This window comes from Hirundo rustica, chromosome 5 (assembly GCF_015227805.2).
Source record: "Hirundo rustica isolate bHirRus1 chromosome 5, bHirRus1.pri.v3, whole genome shotgun sequence".
Taxonomy (NCBI): Eukaryota; Metazoa; Chordata; class Aves; order Passeriformes; family Hirundinidae; genus Hirundo; species Hirundo rustica.
In genome coordinates, this window is record NC_053454.1 from 37,404,249 (window position 1) to 37,419,628 (window position 15,380).

A 15,380-nucleotide genomic window follows, 5' to 3' on the forward strand; every position below is an offset into this window, starting at 1 on the left:
CGGAATAAGCTGGTGGCTTAATTAGCATAAGTAGTATACAGGTCTTATACAGCACAGAGCTTTGAAGTGTTTTGAAATGTGGAGTGGAAGAGGTGATGTGTTGGCAGAGACCAGGAACTGATGGGGTGAGCAGCAGATCTGCTGGGAAAGATGCAGCAGTTACGGTGGATGTCAAATGGAACATGATCCAACAGTGTATTCCTATCACACATGAAATAAACTGCAGTAGTGAAAACTCGGCTACATTAAGAGGAACATGCAATTCTCCCACTAACCAGTGCCAGAGAGGATAAGTAGATTAAAAATACAGATCTGATTGGCCACCTGAACTACGCTTCTAAGTAAAAAGACAATGTGTTTGAATGATTTGAAACTAAGCCATGTCTTCCCTAATATTCCAAATCTCTTGAAAGCAACCACAGCATAAGGCATTAAGTAAAATGTTCATTGGGTGTACTTCTGCACCTGCCATAATATTGATGACTCCAAGCTTTATGCTATCTTTTATGCCACTCAGATAGCAAAATACCAACCAAACAAAAAAGGAATCTATCAAAATTGGCACTGCCATTGTAGTGTAAAATGTAAAGGAAACAGTTTCCTCTCAGTAAGGCATGCTGGTGTCCTGGTTATGTAAAGGCAAGGGAAAGACCTTTATGATGACACAAACAAGATTCCAGAGCTGTACAGGAATGTGGTTAGAAAATTAAGAATGAAGTGCTTTAGCTTTTTTTTGTAAATATATGATGTTTGATTTAGCTGGCACCTAGCTGCAGGAAAGCAAGAGTTAAAGGCTTGCTTGGGAGGGCACTGTGTTTTGACAACATTGCAGCTCTGGTTCTTAAATAAACTTCTTGCTTAAGTGAACTCAGAATTTGTTCTAACTACCATGAAATGCTGAGAGGAACGCAAGGGATCAGAGTAACTAAGATTTATACGACTTTTCCAAACATCTCCCTACAACTTCTTACAACAAAATCCAAGTTTTATCCAGTTGGAATGTACAGCAATCTCCTTTGCCTGCTAAAGCTGGGGCAGGGAACACAAAATCTGTAATACTGCAATCTGAAGTACCATTTGACAGCTGTATAGAAAGCCATCAGCAAATGATGACTCTGTCACACATTTCAGTTTAACCCTTTGGTATAGTTATGACATCACTGCTTAGAAACCACCACATCGCACAAGATGTCAACAAGGCAAATTTCAGCATTCAAACTTCATCCACTGTTAAGACTTGAAGCAATTTGCATTAATCACAACACAGGCAGCTTGATATTAAAAAAAACCATCAAAACAAGCTTGTGAATTTCTTCCAGTCTACATAACTGATGTGTTATGACATGAAGAATCATTTTTAGTGCCTTTATATGTTAATATTTTAAGAGACTACCTCCATGCATGTTCATTTTCATTCTCAAGTATTTGCTGACTGTAGAAATACTAGTGGGACAGATATCAAATTATATACTACCACTGACAAACATTTTTAATGTTCATTTTCATTTCTTATAACAGTCTGAAGCAGAAAAGGGCCCTAAAATTCTGTAAACCTGGTGTAATGAGCTCAATCAGAATTTAATATTAAAAAGTCACCTTGTAATTTACTTCAGAGCATAGTCAGATTTTTATGAATCTAGACATAATCTAGGTATGTCTAGATATCTAGACATAATTAGAATTGGTTTTCATGATAATCAAAGCTTTTATGGGCTGAAGCAGAGGCTAGCTTTGATATTAGAGGTTAACCCTCATCTTTAAGTTTTACAAAAACCTTAATTGCCTAAAACACAAACTTTTGCTTAAAAAAGGTACAGCAGTTGAAATACCATTTTCACTGCTGGTTTCTGTTTTAAGCATCATTAATTTGGCAAATGTTTACCAACGATGCAGTTCTAACACTGTATTTGGTCAGAATTAGCCTCCATTGCACAGCTGGGACAGACACCACCATCATTTGAAACTTTGCTCTCACAGACACACCTACTCCTCCCCCAGTGCCTGAAATACAAAGCTTTACACTGATGCAAGCCATCAGCAGAGAACAGCAGTTGATGGGTACAGTTTTCCCACAGAATGTTCTTCCTCCCTTTATTATTCTCCTAATGACTATACCAAACGTTTTCCCATCCAGATCAATGAATGCCTAAAAAAGAAACCTGTGCTGCAGAAATGCATCCAAACCACAATTTTCCTATAACAATGAAACAAATTCTCTTCCTTTTCTGAAATTACCATCCTACCTGCAAGTCTCATGGTTACCTTACTATAATCCAGCTACATCAGAATATTACAGCATTTTCCCTATGCTACAGCAATGTGACTAAACGAACCTTTAGACCATGAATTTGAAAGGAGAATGTATTTTCAATCCTTATTCTTATCTAGTGCTCTGCAGTAGAATTAGCCAGAGAAATTTAGATGTCTAACTCTGACCTTTATTACACTGTTCACTGGTCCTGAAATATTTTGTTCAGTATCTGCCAGCCCCGTTGCAAAGACCATGGAAGTTCTGTGCCTGCGCTGACTGGCAGGACATATTAAAACATCTTTCCCTGGCATTCCCTTGGAAATCCAAATGTACCAAGGTCAAGACTCCTGCGTGCACACCTTGGAGTCGGCATACCACATCAAAGCATCCTAAATTTCTGTGGCAGATTCTGGAAAGCGGGATGCACCCCACCTTTTCCACTGACAGAAAACCTAGCAGTGTGGGCTGGAGAAAAACCATAACCATGCTTGATCACACAGCTTCGGACAGGCTTGGAGATTCCGAATTCCTGCCTGCAGGTCTAGTGGACCTCCAAAAATTCCTGTCTAGCATGGGCAAGCATGCAAATTCTTCAAGAGTCACTGACTTTGGGAGACCTCGAAGTTCTTTTCTGACCATGACTGATGTGGAAGGTTCCTCATTTGAATCACATCAAGAGATCAGTGATTGTCTCCAGTGTTACCCTGGCTCACTTATGAGCATATTTAAAACAAAATAATCATGATATCCTTTCCTTGCCTAACTCTACCAAAAGAATCCTGCAAAGGTGGGGATATATAGAAGACCTATCAAAAAAGACCCCAAACCCTCATACAAGGCAATCTGGAGAACAGCTATGAAGCTGTAATTTCATTTGGTTCATGGGTACTTGTGCTGATTTCCCGGAAGGTGCCATCTGCTTCCTAAAAGACTTGGTTTTCGAGGTGTCCATCTAAGCAAAATACTGCAGCTCCTCCACTCCAGGGAAGAGTGAGGGCCATATTCTCAGGATCCTGTAACAGAGCAATCCATGGTGGTCCATGGAGCTGTGCTTGCTCAGGCCCTGCCTCTGTCTGCAGCACTTAGTTCCAGTGAAACAATTTCTCAGAAACTCAGCAGGCCTCAGACTATACAAGTCAGAAAGTCACGGTGAAGGGCATTAGAGGGACTTTATATATATAGCCTAATGTCCATGGGAATTTTCCTCTCAGGATGTCTACAGTATTCATCTCCTAAGAAGGAAATTAATAAGGTACAAGGAAATCTGATAAAAAAAAATAATAACCCTAACCCCATTTTTAAGGTCTTTCTTAAGGCTTTTCCTATCACTTTAGAATTGGCCCTAGAAATTGCCAGTTAAAACAGGTTGTCTGGCTCACTCACCGCATTTGAAACAATATCTTTACTACCTAATCATTCCCTAAACTTAGAAAAACAATTGCGGTTTAGAATTTCCAAATGTGTATTTAGACTTTATGATTCATTTGGAGTTAGGGAAGTAAAACCTGGCTAAACAACCTGGCTGGAACCCTGAGGTTTCACAACAAGCCTCACTTTGTATGACATATATTGCTTTTTAGTGAGCCTAATTTTCTTCTTGCTTTTAACTTCTGTCTGCTTAGAAAGTATGTTGCTTTGGGAGAGTGCTATCAGAAACAGTAATGATTCTGATTAATTCTGCATTCATTAATCATAAGAGACTTCTTACTTTAAGGCTAACTGTGATTCAAGTCAGCATGTTAACTATCTTTGAGGATAGAATAAAAACACTTGCTGTAATGAGCACCTAATTTTTAATTCTTTTCTATGACCAAAATGCTAAATGATGAGGAGTTTGGCCCCAAATTGATTCTGTTAAAAAGGACTTACATGACAAATCTAAGGAATTCTGTTGCTCTTCTGAAAGGTAAGGAGCTTTACTGCATGTCCTCATTTCTGACCTTATAAAATTTGTACTTCAGAAATAATTTAAGATTACTGATGTCAAGTCTTCTTTGTGAATGACAAAATACTTGATTTCTGAATACAGCAGGGTGTTGGATTCTGTCATTATTCAACTGTTTTCAAAATTTTTGACTTGCACTTATTTTTCGTATAATGAAAAATTAAGCTATGCCATAAAACATATGCTGTGAAGTAGTTTTTCCAAGCTCAGTCTTCCACCTATAGAGGAAACAACATTCTGTGTTTCAGTTCCTTATGTTTCAGCTTTTTCCAGGACAGAAAATAAGAGATTTGGAAGATATACTTTCTGAGAAATTAGTAAGAACTTGAAGTATTTATCTTGAAGAACACCCAAGTAATCACCCCTGACACACACATACCATCCAATGTTAAAGATGATTTTATTTTCTGGCCTTGATTCTCAAAATCAGTTCTGGGAAATTACATGTCTACCTTATGCAACTGCCATAATATATGGAAAGCAGACAGCTAGGAATCAATGAACAAAGCTAGATGTGTAATATACAGATATATGTTTGTATATCTACTTCCATTACGGAAAACAAATACTCAAAACACATTGAACAGTCATGTAACGTATTTTAGCCACCAATACAGAGTTACTTCTGAAATCCAGCCTACCAAAAGTGGGTACTAAGTCCTATTTTTTTAGATCAGTCCCCACTTACACCCAGAACCTGCAGAGAGGGGGAGAGTGAAAGAGAGACAGAGACCCTGCAAGTTTACTGTTAACACTACCAAGGAATAAAAACAGGAAGAAGAATGGGAATACAGAAAAGGAAAAATGCATTAGGTAAATGTGAACAGCCTTCCTAAGAACTCCTGGGAGAAGAAGGGAATTTACCAAACTTTCCTACAGGCAGTAAATGGCATTGACTCTGAACCAAAATGCTTAGAACTACTATTCACTTCAGATTTCCTTTCATTTTGCTGCCAGATGGTAAGAGCAGCACTTAAACACATAAGCTCCAACAACAGTTGCTCTCTTTTCTACAAGAGTTTAAATAGGAGACTAACTTCTATGCATCCAGCTGGAAAGTTCTCTCTCATTTCCTCCAAAATTTCTCTTTTCTACCAGAATTAACTGTGTGAAAGTAGTATCAAGTCTTCTAGACCTTAAAAAAATACGTTCTGTGAAGCAAAGAGTCTTTTAGTCTTTAGAGGGTAAGATCTCTGAGTGAGTACAGAAAAAAAAAAAAAGAAATTTAGGTACAGAAAATATTAGAACTGCTTTTGATTTCACAAAAAGAAAAATAAAAGGATATAAAATTCATTCAAATTCCCATATCATTATCCACGTTTTTTTGAAACCTTGCTCACGCACAGTCCCAAGGATGTCAACCAAAGTAATTGTATAGAAAGATGCAAGAAAATGCATACTGGCAAGTCTATTGAATCAAGCACTTCCAATGAATTCTGAAACACAGAAAACCTTCCATTCTTCCCAAAAGCAAAAGGGCTAAGCAGCCTTTCTATTCTCATGTCAAACCACTCAATGGTTCAGTTTTCTTGAACATGGTAAAATAAAAATTTATGTGTGCTGCAGTTCAGTGTTTGTTTTAAAAACTGAGGGACCAATGCCAGAGATACCACAAAAAACCTAGATCCTGCAAAAAGTGCTGTTATTGAGAACAGGCTTGTGTTTTGTGAAGGCTTCTCACTGCAGTGAAGAAATTGAGGCCTGTACAGGCCAAATTCCAGAAAATGCAATGCAAGAGACTTGAGAGATGTCTGACATTACAGTGAACAAGGGCATGCATGATTTCCATTACAGTAAGCAAGTGGTGCTTTGTAGGTATCTTCCTGCAAAAGTTACGAGGTAAAACGGATATATGAAGTTTGTGTTTCACAGACAGGCTTCTGTGTCTGCTTGGCATCAGTTGGGGGATAGCAGAGCGATGAGTTAATATTCTGAGTTTAGGTGGAACACAGTCAGGGCTCATTAAGTTTCCAGCCATTCCTAAACAGCAACAGGTGCTCGAGAAATGTTTCTCTAGTATGTCACAGACAGCTTCTTCACTGTCTTAGAAATAACTGACTGCGCTTGTGTTTCCTCCATGGCACCAACTGACAAAGGAGGAGAGAACGAAAAGGAACAGGAAGACCTCCCAAAACATCCGCGTGTGCACGGTGAATGGGTCTAGAAAAGTAAGTAATAAATGACCCTGCTGCATACCCTGAATTCAGATATGATACTTGCATGTCTCTCCAATGTTGCCACTCATCCAGACTGCAGTATCACATTCAGCCAAGTCCTTCCAGGTTCCCAGGAACATTGATTAATTAACTGCAATGGCATTAAAAGAAGCTGAAAGTTTCTCTGTGATTAGTATTCATTACTCCTTTATGTATGTTGAAGCATAGAGGACTGAATGTCTTGGGAAGCTTGTTTAACCATAGGAAGAAAGATGAGTTGTAGCTGGAGAGATTTGGTCCACTGCCTGGCACAGCATTTCTGTTTGCACAAAATTTAACTTTTGTGAAGAGTGCTGTGCATGTGCACAGTTACCTAAAATATTTCATAATACAGCCTGCCATTGCAGAGAAACATTCACAAGGAAGCAACTTTAAGTTCAACTAACAGATTTATGGAAAAGGGGACTTGATATTTAACATTTAAGAACTATATCCAGGAATTTTCAATGTGTAGAACAAACCCACATCTTGATTTTTTCCTTACCTCTTGCAAAGTTTGGAAATAGCTTGAAAAATCTCTGCCAACAGCCCAGCTACTGAGCTGGCACACAAATGCATGAGAATGGTATAATCTGTTTGTTAGGAAAAAATCTCCTTATGGAAACTTATATTTTGTAGCAAGTTCTTAGATGTTGCAATGACATTTTGAGGAGCTTCAGCTATGTCTTTGATGTTATACCACTACTGCACATCACTGTTAAGATAGAATAGAAAAGAGATATATTGGAGAGTTTTATAAAGTCCACAGGGGAACAGAACCCAAAATCCCAGAAAAAAATTCTAACAAACAACAAGGATCACTCGGGAAAGGAAAAAACAAGGAAGAAAGAAGTCACTGCTCCAAGTAAGATTCCTCTTGATTTTGTACAAGATGACAGCACCAACTGATTCCAAGTCCAGACAACTGAGTTTTCTCCATGCTCAAGTTTCTCGTCCTTCACTGTAATTTCAAAGTAGCTTTTGATCAACACCAGATCACTGGAAATTTGTTTCTCCATGAGATAACACGGATGTTGTTTTTGGACACTGACGTAATGACCTTACCGCGGCGGTATATAAATCTTTGCTAAAAGGGAGGGTGAAAAAAGGGGGGGAACTACTACTTTTCCTTTGCTGATGAGTGCCTGTATTCCTAACTCCAGCCATTCTCTGGTTTCTGCAACCACTTCTCATGCCACAGACATAGTCTCAGTGACTTAGAAGACTCTGGGGTGTTTTGCTACAGACTGTTTAATAAAACAGTGCTTACAAATGCCTTGAAATGAAATGCAAGTCTGATGTGACCAGATATGCTTTGCTCTGTCCCATGCACATTCTGCTTCCTTGTCACCATCGAGGTTGTGGGTTGCCACCTCAATGCAGAATTGCACTAGATGAAATTTCTTCACTGAAACACATCCAGTCTCCCTTTGGACTGGATTTTAAACAGGAGAAAGTATTTTCCTAAATGATTAATATTTGACCAAATCATTCCATTTTGCTCTGCAGGCCATCTGCACTGTTTTTCTACTGTATCCACTGAATCTGGAAACAAATTTTCACTGGGCAAAACTCCCACACTTCATCCGTTTTTCACTTCACATTTTGTCTTTCAGGTGATTCTGGAAGCTGCCCTTCTGAGCCATTCTTATTGCCAACAAATAATTTTCCCAGAGCAGCCACTCAGATGTAGGCTTTTTTATTTACTGGCTATATGCACGGACATGTGGTCTGCATGAACATGGAAACCCCAAAGTGCAGCCACAGCTCCAGTTGCTTTTGGCAAGTGTCCCTGGGATGAGTGCCTCAGGCAAGTGCCCCACTGACCTCCAACTGAGCTACCCCTTTGCTCACTATTAAAGTAAACAGAATTGGGATTGTTGCCAAAGGCTCTTATAAAGATAGTTTAATCACACCAGACTCTTCTCCTTCATGATCTTCACTACTCACTACAGCATTTATTCTTGCAGAAAATGAACAATCTCCAGGGGAACTATATTTTAAGCTGTTGCAACACACAAAATCTAACATGAACATTCCATTTTTCCCCATAATTCACTAGTAATACAAAAGGGATATTACGCTTCTATACTGTAGCAATTCACAGGTCCCTTGAAAAAATCACTGCAAATGTTATATTCCATGAGATAAATCCTGACTCCCACCACAGTGGACAAGAGTTTAGTTTCTGACTTATCCTCCTTGTTATGGGGGAAATCCTATAAACTTTCTCCTTGAGGCATAGACAGGCCCATGCTGGAAAAAGCTTCAAAGACATTTTGTCTTCTGAAAGGACAGTCTTTGACACAAAGGAAAAGGAGCCCTTCTGATCTGTGCTCACTCAGGATATGTGAATCTGCTCACACTCTGCAGAATTACACAGTTACACTTCAACCTGTCCAAGTGTCTGCAGCTCCCAACACAACCACTTATGCTAGAACTAAACCAACTATGTGCCTTTTGCATCAATTTACCTAAAGATTCCAGACAAACTGGAAGCCAGGGACTAAACCAGGTATTGTGTCAGGGACTGTAGCTAATACTCAACAGAATATTATTAAAACATTTTGACTTGTCCGTGGAAATCACTGCAGTGTAATGGAGCACAGAGTATTTTTGTCAACAGAGCCAGGTCTCCACTGCCTGTGTATAATTAATGCAGTTCTCTGGCTGGAGGCTTGGTTAATTCAGCAGAATATTGCTACTGGAAAGCACACATTGAAATGGAAACCAAGTAAAATTTGATGACAAGACTTCCATTAAAAAAAAATATATAAAAACCTCTACTATTATAGATTCTTAGAAGAAATAACTAGAATGTTCTGCCTCACATTTTAATGTAAGATATACTGTTTGCCTATTCATAGGCACTTAATCAATTTTCCATGTGAGACCTTTCTATAGAAAACCCCACCTTAATACCAGAGACACAGAAAAAGATGTAAGACAGGTACATAAAGTCCATTTGAGCCACATTCTTGCATTTCCCCCCTCTCTGTGGTGTCCCCACCCAGTACAACAGGTACTACAGTTTATTTACCTTTATTCCAGGGAGTCCAGGAAGCCCAGGAAGGCCTGGTTCACCCTACACAGGAAAATTACATAATATTACAGACATTATCCAGGTACAATCACTATCCATTGAACAGCCTTGTAAATTCTGCAGCAAGGTAGAAGTGCATGAATGATTGCCAGTCAGCTCCAGCAGGATTGTTTTTTTCAAAATGAGTGACTTAAATGTACAATTAGTAAGAGTCATTGTAAGAACTTAGGTACCTTCTGGGAACCTTTAATGAGAAGATGACACAGGCTGAAAATCCGTGTCAGGAAAGCCAAATATGAATTCACATTAGCTTTCAGCAAAACGGAAGGAAACAAGCAGCACTGGTTCATTTTACACACTGCCATTTAAGTTCCATACTTAGGACAGATGTTTAATTCTGTTACATTTTCAACTCTGAGCTAGATACTGTGCTGGGTGACTGTCTGCTTTAGCTACCAAGCAATTCAGGAGCTCTTGGTTAAAATTTCACATTTCAGGCAGGACTGCCTAATTATAACTGGGCCATCAGTTTTATAGAGCTATCCACAGCATCACTTCAGAGCTTGCTCTTTATCTGTGAACATACATGGTGTCATGGAGGTTAGTGGGAATGTAACATTTTACTGCCTTACCCAGAAAAACCTTGCTTATTTAAAATCACAATGGAAAGACCTATAGAACTCTGTTTGCAAGATAATTCTGTAACAAGTACTGAGAACTGAACGTATTAATTTTGGAATTAGTCTAAGATAAGAATGTCAACATTCTCACAAATGGTCATTTTGAGGCATCAGCTCAATGGAAAGATGCTGTCTAGGAAAATAAAGACGATGAACAGAAAAAAAAATAAGCACAATACCATTTGAATAAAATATTATTTTAAAGGCTGGGGATTTTATTTTAACACAGATGGATTCTAACCAGCGCATTGGATCTGAATATTCCCTGAACTTTCTGGAAGCTCAGGTTTGAACTCTGAAGCCAACTTTTACCTTTACAACGAATTGAACTATATTCCAGATTTTTTACACTCATGAGCTTTACAGAAATCCAGACTCCAACTCTGCGGTTTGGGCTGATACCTACGAGTTGTGATATTAAAATATTTTATGTGCTTGTGTACACACACGCTTACATCCATCCATGTGCTCACGTACACACGTGTACACACACACAAAGCTAAACACACCTACACATAATACAGGTGTTCATCAAACTGCACTACCCAGAGATGCTTCTTTGAGGCAGAGATATTAAATAGACCTGAAACGCTCATAACAAAAATGACATTCTGCCACAAAATGAAAAGCACAGCAGCGGGGCTGCAAATGACTTTACCAAATGGAATGATTTTTAAGTGGCACAGAAGGATCTGATAACAGCTTATTTGTCTGCATTAGTTTCTCCAAAGTTCTAACTGTTCAAGTTGCCTAAAAGCACAGGAAAGATTCCCATCTCAAAGTATTAACTATAAAATAAGATGAAAGAATAGAGGCTAGGATGCCATTTTCAGCAGACACTTTTCTGCCACTTTCTAAAGCAGAAAATGGGTTACTACTCTTGCAAAATAATGCTCCACTGCACTAACAGAATTTTAACTCCAAATCCCTACTCTGTCTTTCCGCTTTTTGCATGAGCAGCCAGACATATGGCACTATGACCATCAACTTTCTCCACCTAATTGTGGAAGGACTAAATTTCACTTTTAAGCACAGAATAGGAATACTTATAATTGATATTATTTTAGTGTTGCTGCAGTAGGTTACTACTCTTCAGTCTTGGGACAAAGCTAGCCCCCATACACTCACACATAATAAGCAGAAAGGATCCATCAAAGCCAGTTCAGAGTCACAGTAATCTACAAACAATTAAAATGCCCCTAAAAGATGCATTGATATGAAACACAATGAAATCAACCCTTATTTCTTAATTAAAACTAGCACTGAAGATGAATACACAGTATTTTCTTTTCTGGACCTTTCCTAAGAAAAATTCCCAGTGTGATTTATGAAAAGAATGATTTTTAAAGCAAACAAGGCTGTGTACTAACTCTAGTACACAACTGCAGAGCAAGTCCTTCTGTCACCTCAGCATACAATCTGGTCCACAACAGCCTTGTCAGACAGCTGAAATATTGTCACATTTCATTCCAGACAACTAGTATTCGGGTGGGCAGCTTAGAAGATGGGTAAGGGACAAGAACATGAAAAAGGAAAATAAAAGAAAGAAAAGAAGACACAGGAAGGAAATAGCAGTGGGACACAGAGAGGAGGAAAAGCATTGAGATGATGGAGGTGGCAGAGACGTGCCTCCGACTGGAGAAAGAACCTCCCACAACCTCTGGTGGTGTGAAAAAGCCCCTGCTAAGCAGGGGTGCAGGGCAGCAGACACAGGGCACCTGGCTGGAGGAGGCACACTGACTGGGCATGTTATGGGAGCTGATGGGGCTGGGACACGAGTGTGACACACTGGGAAATCTGAGGTGAATGGAAGGAAGACACTAAGCCCCCCTTTGGCGTGAAAAAGAAGGTGAGAATATAGAAAGACTAAACTGCATAGCCCTCACTCATCCATGTTACTTAAATTAGATCAAATCTGAGTGCCTGGGACTGAGAACCAGGAGCCTGCTGGTAAATCACTGCTAGTTTTGCCTCCACGGCAGCCACTTAATGAGAGTCTGAATCTCCACAGGCGTTTGAGTGCATTTTCTAGTTTATTACCCAAGCAAAGCATACGCTGCAGAATGCACACACTGAATGATTCTGTGGATTAGCTAGTTTTAAACTACTTTGATTACCCTTCCTAATTAAAACTGCACTTCACTAAGGAACTGCATTTGCAACCATAACAGCCTTATTTAGTCTCTGATGAGAGTTTTAATTTATTAAATAAAAATACTTAATTTCTTATTTATTTCTTATTTATATGTGGTTTGAGGTTTTGCTTAGTCAACAAAATACCTTGAGTATTAGAAAATGGCTGTCTTGCCATCCACTACATAGAATTTTAGCTCTTGACTGTCTGGCATACCTCAGCTGGCAGAAGGACTCTTCGACTTTGGCAGCAGCATGTAGTGGAAAATTTTCAATGTTGTAAGAGGCAAGAACAGTGCCAATGGCTCCAGAGGGAAACCAAATATTGCAATGCACAAATCCAGTTCACTCATTGTCTCTTTGCTCTCCCTGCAGGACCTGCCCCCTACTCTCACGATAGGCAGCTGAAGGCACAGCATTCTCTGGGTTTGATGTACTGTGGATCAAAGAGCACATTCCCCAGCTTAGCAGGGCCTCGTGCAGTACAGTCCTGCAGGACCTTTCCTTGCAGAAGCAGCCTCAGCCACACAACACCCAGGGGAAATTTTTATGCTGGAAGGAGGAACAGAGCAGCATTGCCCGGTCTGTGTCCTTCCAAACACACTGCCTGCCACTCATGGCTTGGTTCCCCTCACAGGCATATGCAAAAGGGATTCTAACCAGTATTTATTTTCTTCCTGATGATATCTATCCGTGTACCTCAGTTTGAAGATTAATAGTCAAACATGCAGGGTTAGCTTGTGATCACCCAAGGAGCAGAGCCATTCTTTGTTAGTCTCACCAGCTGCAAGGGGTTTAAGCTTTCAATGCAAGAAGTAAGCTGTAGCTAGAAGGGAAGGTGGGTTAGTCAAAACTGATTTTCATGTTAATTAGTATCATCATTCCTGTGCCCTTTTAAAATACAAAATAAACATAGACCACATGTGTACAGCCTTGGGCTGCTAAATTGTACTGCCTCGGACTTATCCCAGTACAGCCATTGCTATGTAACATGGATGTAACATCATTTATCACAAATCCAGCAGAGAAGGAAAACTGAACATTTCCAAGTTGTACCTTTTGTCCAGGCCGTCCGGATTCACCAGGCTCACCCTAAAAGAAAACAGATGAAAGACATGAGATCTGAGAAAATTAATTAAAGATGGAGCTGTGGAAAACCGTAACATTAATGATACCCAAAATGTCAGTGACACTGTAAAGTAACATGGACCAACCAACCCATTAGTCCCCGCACAACTTCTTTAGAACTCCATTACCTTAATTCCAGCTGCAGAAGAGCCAGGGTCACCCTGATACAAAATCCACAAGAAATAATCACTCTTACTACAAAAACAATTTTCCAGGAAACACATAAATCATATAAGAGTATAGCAACATTATATAGCAAAATACCTGGATGGCAAGACTGCCTGTTTTCTGGGCTGCGACATAGGCATTTAACTAATTAATTACATCAGTGGGATTCAGAAAAGGAACTGTTTTCAGAAAGTACTGTTTTCAAGACCATGTAGAGAGAGATTTAGCTTCACTCACCCAAACATCTTTTATAGTTAACCTCAAATTTCACAACTAATAACGTAGATCTAATAATTGCAGATGTTGTATAAACATACTTCACACAGCCAAAATATGGGACACACTTTGACATCTCTAAATTGCTGATCTATATTAAAAATTATTCACTGTTATTTACAAAGAATATGAGCTAAATGAGCTTGACCTAATTTCATAGATGGCAAGTGTCAGGACTCAACTGACAACATTTTTTGTGCCAATGAAGATTCACTTTGAAAAAAACCCCAGTGACCCATGAGTTTAACTCCATCAGGACAGGTCATAGCTGTATTTCCTCAACACTACAGTGTATTTAAATGGATAGATTAATGCATGAAGGGCATACTTTACAGGATGAGACAGCTATGGTAATTTACATATTCAGGAATGTTCTGAAGGGCATCTAGCATTCAAAAAGACTTGCCTACATTTTTCTGAGTTGCCTGGATTTCATAGGCACTGATATGCACAGGACAAAGGATCAGTTGATTTTTTTTTTCCTTAAGCAATACACTAAAGGCAGAAAGGAAAAAAAAACTACTGAGAAGTTTTCTAGTAGTATCTACTGAAGATGACTAGCATCCTCCTATTTGAAAAATTGCTTAATTATTCATTATTATACATGCATGGAAACCTGAGGTGCCTAATTTTGATGACAAGCGTGAAGGACTCTGCTAATATCCCTAAAAAGTATGTACAACTGAAAGCCCCAAGAACCTTTCACAGCTATAAAGGGCTAAAGCAACTAATAAAGACACATTAAATGGTTAAACATTTCAAAGGGCAATGATGGATATGGAGAAGGTAAAAATATTTATAATCTACCTTCATGCAAGAATAAAACATAGATCAAAGAAAAAATTATGGTACAATATGTTCACAATTCACTGCTGAGTCAAGACAGTTTTCAAATGAAGAAACTATAGCAGAGGAACGTGTACCAAGAAGGAAGATCCTTGGTAGTCTCTAGGGACCAAGGCTACAGGGGAAGAACAGAAGCAAGAACTCAAGCTTGGCATGGACACTGTCTTCAATGTAGGACAATTGAACAAAGACATTTGAATTCTAAAGTCTCAGGTCAAGAATTAAGGACCCAAGTCCATATTTTTGAGTGTCAGTAGGTAGAGCAGTTCAGAAAACAAAGCTACATTTTCTGCACAAACGGGAACCTGCTCCCAAACCAAGTCTGAATCTGTTGTCACATGGTATCTCACTCTCTCACTGTATGAATAAAAATTTATTATTTATCTCACAGAAACCCTATTTAAGCTTTCAAAGCAATGTTTTTAAGCTTTATGGACTATGGATTAAGTCTCCTAAGCAAAAACTTCCCCCATGCTGAAGAACAGAAAGAATACAAACCCTGTTAAGTAGCACAAGTGTAATGTAATGACACCAAGTTTAATGCTTACTCCTTGTCCTAGGGTAACTTTATGATGCTTGTATCCCCAATCATCTGTTCTGTTTGTGCTGTCTATTGAGTTCTGTGCCTTTTAGACTGGTTCTAAGAGCAAGGAGAAGCGCGGAGTTTGTTTTGAGAAAACTGCCCGACTCCTCCACATTCTTCTGCAGACAGAGT

The 15,380-nt window shown here is 39.1% G+C and overlaps 1 protein-coding gene across 1 annotated transcript in view; it reads right to left on the reverse strand.

The window, feature by feature from the left end:
* COL25A1 (collagen type XXV alpha 1 chain) overlaps positions 1-15,380 on the reverse strand; it is a 299,790-nt gene that overhangs the window by 41,305 nt on the left and 243,105 nt on the right. Inside the window, exons 18-20 of the mRNA XM_058420779.1 lie at positions 13,504-13,536; positions 13,304-13,339; positions 9,432-9,476 (exon numbers count right to left, since the gene is read on the reverse strand). Coding sequence (XP_058276762.1) covers positions 9,432-9,476; positions 13,304-13,339; positions 13,504-13,536 — 114 coding nt within the window. The remainder of the gene's footprint in view (positions 1-9,431; positions 9,477-13,303; positions 13,340-13,503; positions 13,537-15,380) is intronic.